This window comes from the organism of the source record quoted next, unplaced genomic scaffold (genome assembly GCF_019419815.1).
Source record: "Pyrus x bretschneideri cultivar Hongxiangsu unplaced genomic scaffold, Pyrus_bretschneideri_v1 Contig27, whole genome shotgun sequence".
Classification (NCBI taxonomy): domain Eukaryota; kingdom Viridiplantae; phylum Streptophyta; class Magnoliopsida; order Rosales; family Rosaceae; genus Pyrus; species Pyrus x bretschneideri.
The window spans coordinates 4,279,327-4,288,594 of NW_025999579.1; the positions used below are offsets into that span (position 1 = coordinate 4,279,327).

Genomic DNA, 9,268 nt, shown 5'->3' on the forward strand with positions numbered 1-9,268 from the left:
ACGCTCAACAAAGCAAACATTAGTTGCTACATCTTCAAATCATTCAGAAATACTTGCTTTACATGAAGCAAGTCGTGAATGTTCTTGGTTAAGATCAATGATCCATCATATTCGGAATTCATGTGGTCTACCTTCAAAGACAGACACTCCAACTATCATTCATGAAGATAATGCAGACTGTGTGCCCAAATGAAGGAAAGATTCATCAAGGGCTATAAGACTAAACACATATTTCCAAAGTCTTTCAATGCACATGAGCTTCAGAAAGCTAAAGTTATTGAAATCAGACAAATCCGTTCGAATGAAAATTTAGCAGATTTGTTCACCAAATCTCTACCAAAGTGCACGTTTTAGAAGATACTGCAAAATATTGGATTACGTCGACTTACCAAACAACTAAATTTGGAGAATGCAGAATCAAGGGGAGCATCTATGATATATGCATGTTGTACTATTTTTCCTTCGATTAGGATTTTTCTTACTGGGTTTTTCCTATCAAAGTTTTAATGAGGCAACATAAGCATATTTAACACTCTATCAACAATGCAAGTAAAGTTGTACTATTTTTCCTTCGTTATGGTTTTTTTCCCACTGGATTTTTCCAAGCAAGATTTTAACGAGACAACTGATGTTTATTTGTGGGCATCCAAGGGGGAGTGTTGAAAACGTTGAAAACATTGGCATTGTTATGAATGCCCACACACAGGTTTTTCAATGCCCACAAATGAGATGTAAATTTTGGAAACAAAATGATTGTATTTTCAAAGTCATGTGATGTAAATTTCAACATGTAATAATGCGAGTTGCTCTATAAATAGAGCAGTCGACTGCAATCAAATTACATAGAAAAAGAAGACAAAGATCAATAACATCATTATCTATTCCTACCTCCTTTATTTGTCATCATCTTGTTCTATAGTTATAGTGTAATATTTTACACCTGCTTCACTTCTGTTACTAGTAAAGGTTATCTCTCTAACTTTGACCTATTTTATAACAATTCCTGAATTTTCTCTTCTTCTATGGAGAAATTTTTTTCAATGTGACTAGAATATGGATAGTACATCACGTGTTCTTATTTAAATAGTGAGAAATTTTATTTTTTAAGTTATGAACTTTTTAACCACACATATTTCAATGTGTAAAATCACATTGGTTTATTACTCTGTGTTTCAGTTACACTAAAAAATTTCTTTCTTTTTAAATGGTTCTTTTTGGACCAAGTGGCAGAAAGTCTTGGGTTGCATAATATATTACTCCGTGTTTCAGTTACACTAAAAATTCTCTCTCTTTTTGAGTGGCTCTTTTTGGAACAGGTGGCTGAAAGCTTTGAATTGCACGATTGTTTTTGTCTTCCCTTCCCACTTCTCACCCACATATTTGATCCAATTTATTTATTTAAGCTTCCCTCAAGTGAGTGGCCAGTGGCGTGGCAAAGAGGATAGCCAAACCTAATACAATGTATTTTTAAAAGGAAAACCTCTTAAAGAAAAGTAGAGTCGGGGCCAACGTATGTGAATTGTATCCTATTATAATGATGATATAAATAATGATATAATTATATGATTTAAGTAGCAATTTTTCTTAAAAAATCACTTATGAAAACAATTTTATTATTAATATTGGCAATTACTCACATCTTATAATCGGTTGAATAGTTGGTAGAAGCTATTGTACACGTGAGGAGAAAGTGGGGTTTAGACGACTATAAATTCAGTTTTGCTTTTTACGTAAAGATCCTTGGTAATTAAAATTTTTATTCAGTAGAGCAAGGGTAAAATAGGAATATAATGGTATCATTCTTAATACTTTTTTATACAAGTAATATTGAGTAGACTTAGAAGCTCAAACGGAATAGTAAATAGTTTTTTTTTTTTTTTTTTTAACGGAATAGTAAATATTTTTAACTACCTAAATCATATTTCCCGTCATTTATTTTTAAGAGTTTTAACAAAACACTTATAGTACTGTTCATTTTTAACGAAAATAATATTTTTACTCTAAAAAGTAATTCATGGTATTCACTTACAACACATTTTTGTCATTTTGATTAAAACTCAAAGTTTTCAAATCTTTTTTATTAGTTTTCTTTTTATTTTTCGCATTAGTTAGTGTCCAAGAGGATACTCTTTGAATCCCTTTGGTGAGGATCCAGGAGATACGTGAATCGTATCTGTTCATCGTACATCGTGCGGTCAGTTTTTATCAGTTACTCTTTGTGTTTAATTTTAGCGAAGTGTTATTAGCACTCCAAAAATCTCATTAAACCCTCATCACAAATGTATTTTTCTTTCTAAATATAGAAAGTTTGTAATATAGAATGAGATTTTTAGAATGCTAATAACAATTCCCTAATTTTAAATAAAAATATTTAAAATAATTTCTGACTGCAGGATGTACGATAAATAGACACAATTCACGAATTCTTAAAATCCTCACAAAGAGGATATGACGAGGATTCGGATTCGGTTAGTGTTATCTACCATTAAAAAAAAAAATTAAATTTTTTTTATCGTATTTTCCACTCTCCCTCTCTCCCTCTCTCAACTTATCATGTAGTTTGTATAAATATTCCAGTGCTGGTAGAGAGTTAATCGTTTCTAGTCACCACACACTATCTCACTCACGCCAAAATCCTTTCACTTCAGAGTTCGTTTACGAAAATCCCTTCTAATTCTCTCTCACTTGCCATTTATTCCCTCAGAAGTCAGTAGCTGCTGTTCTGAACACATTGGAGTCTCGTTCTCTTTCTGCCTTTCTGCCATTTTTATACAGAAAACTTGCTCCCTCCCTGGTGATGTAGCTGCATGCTTGCACATTCTCTGTGAGTTCTGAATTTTCTGTGCTTTTTTGCTCCAATCCGAAAACGCAGAGGGTTTTTGTTGAATAATGTAATCTCGAGTAAAGTTTTCTTCTTTGTTATTTTCTCTATTTGGTCACTGCCCATTTGCTCAAAAGGGTTGTAAGTTACCTGTAATATCAATCATGGGTTCTCGCTAATCTGGCTGCATAGAATTCCTTTGTCCAGTTTTTTCCAAATTTCGGGTCTTTTCTTTTTTTCTATCAGCAAAAAGAAGCATTTTCTTGTGTTCTGTGAGTGGCCATTTGCTTAAAATTGTTCTAAACCATTCCAAATGCCGTTTATGATGATGGGTTTTCGCTAATTTGCTTGTTCTTGCTGTGAAACCCTCAAAGTGTGGAACTTGATTGCGATTTTCGCCTGTTAAAGCTCGTAAATTTGTACCAAATATCTGGTGTTTTAGCATTTTATGCACCTGGTAACAATTAGGAGCCTTTTCTGATAAGAGAAGGGAGGGGTAGTGGATCCAAGCTTTGTCCAAGTTTACTGCTAGTAGTGTGATTTGACCATATGGGAAGTGCTTGCTCATGTCATTAATTTTCAAACTTCCTGATTGATTCACAATGAATTTGATTCGCTAAACCTTGGCTCGTACAAGATATGGAATCTAAGTAGCTAAATTTGCTAACTGATTCTTTTGTTCTTCAGAGAAATATCTGCCACATTCGTTATTGATTCCTTGAAATGTAAATTTCACACTTCCTGTATAAGTTCATTCATAAATGGACCTCATTAAGGGTCTATCAAACCTCAAAAATTCGATGACTCAACACTTTTCTTTCCCGCTTGTTTTTCACCTTCAAAACTCTATGATGGTCAAGAAATCTTTCTCTGTCTGCCCGTAATATCGTATGTATTTATTTATATCCTAATGCAACCTTAGAAACCATATACGCCTCTCGAGTCCCTTGCAATTTGGATCTGAACTTTAACGACCTGGTTACTTGTCACTCAAACAAGAACTCGAAAAGTTTCTGTTTTCTTGTTTTCAAAGTATTGGAGTTATTATGGAAGAAACATTTGTTCCCTTTCGCGGGATAAAGAATGACCTCAAGGGGAGACTTCTGTGCTACAAACAGGATTGGACTGGTGGTTTACGCGCGGGAATCAGGTTCGTGAATGTATTATTTCTCTTTTTTTTTTTCACAAAAAGAGGATACGTTCATGTTTCTAATGAAAATCATCTGATAAGCATCACAGCTTAGGAAGCTTTTTGTCCAAACAATATTTCACATTGGCACTTCTGCATTGTACCTTACTCAAGTTATCGTGATCATTATCTTTTTTTTTTATGTAGGATCTTGGCGCCAACAACATACATATTCTTTGCTTCAGCAATTCCTGTTATCTCATTTGGGGAACAGCTTGAAAGAAATACAAGTCGAACAATACCTTTTTTTTATTTTTCTTTTGATTGTCATGTCCTCTCAGAGTTTCTCTTTTGGAGGTAATTTTCTGAAAAGTGCTGTATTTATGTATTTTTACAGATGGAAGCTTGACTGCAGTACAGACTCTTGCATCCACATCACTTTGTGGCATTATCCACTCAATTGTTGGAGGCCAGCCCCTGCTTATACTAGGGGTGGCTGAGCCAACGGTATTGATGTATACATTTATGTTCAACTTTGCTAAGGACCGGAAGGATTTGGGGCAGAAACTCTTCTTAGCCTGGACTGGATGGTATCTCTCTAGAACACTTTGGAAATCTTAAAATTGCAAAGCAATTGATTTTCTGATGAAACTGAACGTTGTTTCCCCATGGTATGGGTATCTAGGGTATGTATGTGGACAGCCCTTTTGCTCTTCTTGCTGGCGGTTCTGGGTGCATGCTCTATTATCAATAGGTTTACGCGTGTTGCTGGTGAATTGTTTGGTCTGCTAATTGCAATGCTTTTTATGCAGCAGGCCATAAAGGTGAGTTTTCTTTATGATCCTTCACTATTAGTTTATCAATTTTTATTTGGTATACGAGAATTTAAACCTTTTTAGATTTAATTGTACATGAATTCCAAAAGGATATCTCAATTCATTAATTTCTGGGGTGGTGTTATTTTCAGGAACAAAAGGATTATATTTCAAACATCTCTATACTTCTATGCTTTAGAACTATTCGTTTCATATTGAATCCAACTTATGAAACCATTCTACAGGGACTTGTGGAGGAATTTGGCATACCCCAGAGAGAAAATCCTCATCAGACTGCACTGCAACCTTCTTGGCGGTTTGGCAATGGAATGTTTGCGCTAGTTCTGTCATTTGGCCTTCTTTTAACTGCATTGAGAAGCCGTAAAGCTAGATCCTGGCGTTATGGCACAGGTACGTGGAATTTACTTTTGAGCCCTAGTAAGAAGTTGAAAGATCAAATCATATTCATTTATAATGCAACCCTATTTCTCTGGTGAAAAGTTTAATTGAATCTCTGAGTGGTCAGTTTTGTACGTCAACTATATACCTTAGAAACATTCCCGTCTGACAAATGTTATAGGTTGCCTACGGGGATTAATTGCGGATTATGGAGTTCCATTTATGGTGCTTGTTTGGACTGCGGTCTCTTACATACCAGTTAATGATGTCCCTAGAGGAATCCCAAGACGACTGTTCAGTCCAAACCCATGGTCTCCTGGTGCATACTCAAATTGGACAGTTATCAAGGTGAAATTGTAGAGATTGTTTCCCAAACACTTTGTAAAACATTTCCATTACATCTAAGCCTTACATCTAATTGGATCTTACAGAGCCAAATTTGTGCTTTCTTTCCTTCAAATCCCAGCTACGAACTCATACTGTTTAATTGTGCAGGAGATGATGAATGTACCTCCATTATATATAGTTGGAGCATTTATACCAGCAACTATGATCGCTGTGCTCTACTACTTTGATCACAGTGTTGCATCTCAACTTGCCCAACAGAAAGAATTTAATCTGAAGAAACCGGCTTCATATCATTATGACCTTCTCCTTCTGGGTTTTCTGGTAAGCTGCTTCCAGACCAGCTAAATTGAGACACAGATTTTACCTACTCGTATATCTTGAAAGTGCTCCTTTAATTCCGATTATTCGCTTCCAGGTCATGTTATGTGGGCTTATTGGCATTCCCCCTTCCAATGGAGTAATCCCACAATCTCCTATGCATACAAAAAGCTTAGCTACTCTAAAACATCAGGTACTATAGTTTTCTGCATAGTGAGAGTTAGCTTGTCTGTTAAATAGCGGAATTGTTCACTCTCAAGATTTTGATAAACCTACGAGCTTGCGTGAAACTAGTGTCTTTTGTAGGCATTTGATGCGTCAATATATGGATATTAGGACTCTTGATACTTGTTTCTCACGCTGCTACAATTGATTCTCACTGACAGGACTTCTCTCAGTCATTCTTCTGCTTCCCTTTAGAATGTTTTCTGCAATAGTGAATACTTTATTGTGATTTTAATATGTAAATTAATAGAGTGGATCTGTTCTTTTCTATGGAATAGCTTTTGCGGAATAAGCTTGCATCAACAGCTCGAAGTAGTATACGCAAAAATTCAAGTTTGAGTGAATTATACCAGAGCATGAAAGATGCATACAATGGAATGCAGACTCCACTAGTCTACCAACTTCCATCTGCTTTGGTAAATCTATCTACTACATTATTCGTGATTGATGCAAAATTTTATATATTTTACCCTTCTGCTTTAAAATTCGTGATTCGAACAGGGACTAAAACAGCTGAAAGAATCCACACTCCAATTGGCCTCTAGTGCTGGCTACATTGATGCCCCCGTTGATGAGACTGTTTTCGATGTGGATAAGGATATTGACGATCTTCTGCCCATTGAAGTAAAAGAACAACGTCTCAGCAATCTGCTTCAATCATTGATGGCTGGTTGTTGTGTGGGTGCTATGCCTGTTTTGAAAAAAATCCCAACATCGGTTCTTTGGGGTTATTTTGCTTTCATGGCTATTGAAAGCTTGCCTGGAAATCAATTTTGGGAGAGAATATTGTTTCTTTTCACTGCTCCAAGTCGAAGATACAAGTAAGTTGGTGCTTTCCCTTGTAATGTACTAACGATTCTTTCACTAAATACTCTTCCGCATATTGGATATTGTATATTATACCACATGGTTTGCTTCTGAATTTCTACATACGTCTGCACGTAAACATGTTTTAGAATCCTCAAATGTTGAAGTTTAACTTCCTCAGACCTAAATGGTACCATTTTTCTTAATCTAGTCATGACTCGTATTATCTTTGAAAAATTTGTCAAATGGTAACCATCATCCATCTTGCTAGGGTGCTGGAGAAGAATCATGGAACCTTTCTTGAGACAGTGCCTTTCAAAACAATTGTGACCTTCACATTGTTCCAGACGGCTTACTTGCTTGTGTGTTTTGGCATAACATGGATCCCGATTGCTGGGGTGCTATTCCCATTGTTGATCATGCTTCTGGTCCCAGTGCGGCAGTATTTTCTCCCTAAGTTTTTCAAAAGAGCTCACCTTCAAGACCTGGATGCTGCAGAATATGAGGAAGCCCCTTCCATCACTTTCAACCTGCCCCTTGAAGTGAGTTATCTAAATCCTTTCATTTGGGTCGTATGTGAAAAAATTGTAAACGTCTTGAGTTCTATAGCATGAAAAGAAACCTGAGTTGGGCATTAAGTTTCAACCAGAAGGGGTATAAATCCGAAATTTGGATCAGATTAGAACATATGCTATTCAAATTCTGTCCTACTAAAGTGCTTCTAGGAAGCCTTTATTAGCTTATCTTTTAGAAATTCTTGTACCGATGCTGATGCTTTCTATGCATGACAGGATCTGGATCTTCAATCAAGAACCACTAACATAGACGGTGGGGAGATGCTTGATGAAATTATCACAAGAAGCCGAGGTGAAATCCGCCACACTCATAGTTCAAAAACATCAAGTTTGAACCCTACTCCGCTAGAAGGTAGCCCAAGGATGTCACAGATAGTGCACAGCACCCGTTTAAATGAACTGAGAGGAGAAAGAAGCCCCCGTCTGAGTGGACAGGGACTTGAAACAACACAGGCTTCCAGCCCTTGCCCATCTACCCTCGGACAAATCTCTCGTGGTTCTTCAAGCTAAAAATTGCAACTCTGGTGAGATTATTCTTGGCAATGATCTCAAGAGGTTATGAACTAAGTTTATGTGTAACAAAGTGTCATCTTTGTAGGTCTGTTTCTAACTTTTCATGAATACGATAATGCAAGAACTGTAATTATATGCGTAATTTTCTCATTCAAACTAAATGTGAACTACGCAGCCTACAAAATCCCTGATTCAATCTTAGATCATTTACAGCTTTAATTTGTTCATTTCCACTAGCAGCATGTTCTTGTAACCATTCAGTTTTCAGTTTTCCAATTCGAGAAAATCTGAGTGAAGAACACTGAATCCGTCTGAATACTTGAGACTTAGTAGGATATTTGTACTTGAAACACTCATTTGGTGTCTAGGATTGAACTAAATATTCTCGGAATCCCCTTCCATTCTTATCATGCGTGCCACTATGATTTTGCAACTCTTGTCTCCCACTCTAAAACTTTGATTGATATTTGATAGCGATTAGAAACAGACTGCATAAATACTCAACAGATGATGACAAGGCTGATCATCTAGGATTTGCATTAGATGGTGGAATATTGCATGCTTACTCTCCACTACAAAATCTGCTTTGGTTTGGAGTATCTCCCAAGTGGCCTTTTTGTTTAACAAGCTGGCCTTCCACTTAGCTTTATGGTACTGGCTAAGATTGTTAACCCACTTTTAGGGACCCAGCAACCAAGTAACCCATCACTCATACCTAACTAAAGTTTCCCATGAAGATGCCACCCTTGTTTTAGGGTCACTTTCTAGCCACCACTCAAAGCTAATGTAAAACTAGTGACACTTTCTCTGTGTAAGCACCTGATTCAAATATAGGTTTGCTGAACTGGGATACGTTGAACTCTGAACGTCACTTGGGAATATTTGACCATAGAGCACTCCACTTGCAGAGAAAGCTAATGAAGTGATCTTGTTCGGCAAGAGAATCAAAGACTCTTCGCCGACGGACTTGGGATAAATAACCAATCGAAAAAGGAGAACTTGTTGTATAACCAAATTGTCAAGACTCCTAGGCCGAGCTGATTCTATGACTCCAGTGATGTTTAACCAAACTGTCACCTTCACCGATTATCTCTGGAAAATTCTGTTTAACTAAATTGTAATCGTCCGTCGGCTGCCAACTCCAAACCTGTTTAACCAAACTGATTTTGCGCTAACTTGTTAGTGGAGCAGATAGTATTTTCTCCAAAGAGTTGAGAGAGTTTGCTTAGAGCGATAATTTACGTGTTGAGTTAAAAATCCTCCCTTGTTGCACAATGTCTTATATTTGTTGGACCAACGCATTTGGACGTGTCGTAGA

General features: G+C 36.6%; 1 protein-coding gene across 1 annotated transcript; it reads left to right on the forward strand.

Annotated features, from left to right (window-relative positions):
• The first annotated feature begins 2,584 nt into the window (after nt 1-2,584).
• LOC125478940 (probable boron transporter 2) lies at nt 2,585-8,092 on the forward strand. Its single transcript, XM_048587844.1, has 12 exons — nt 2,585-3,971; nt 4,158-4,240; nt 4,348-4,540; nt 4,636-4,774; nt 5,011-5,176; nt 5,346-5,512; nt 5,660-5,833; nt 5,928-6,023; nt 6,334-6,471; nt 6,557-6,876; nt 7,134-7,404; nt 7,654-8,092. The coding sequence occupies exons 1-12, from the start codon at nt 3,868-3,870 to the stop codon at nt 7,945-7,947; spliced, it is 2,145 nt and encodes a 714-aa protein (XP_048443801.1). The 5' UTR covers nt 2,585-3,867; the 3' UTR covers nt 7,948-8,092.
• The last annotated feature ends 1,176 nt before the right edge of the window (nt 8,093-9,268 follow it).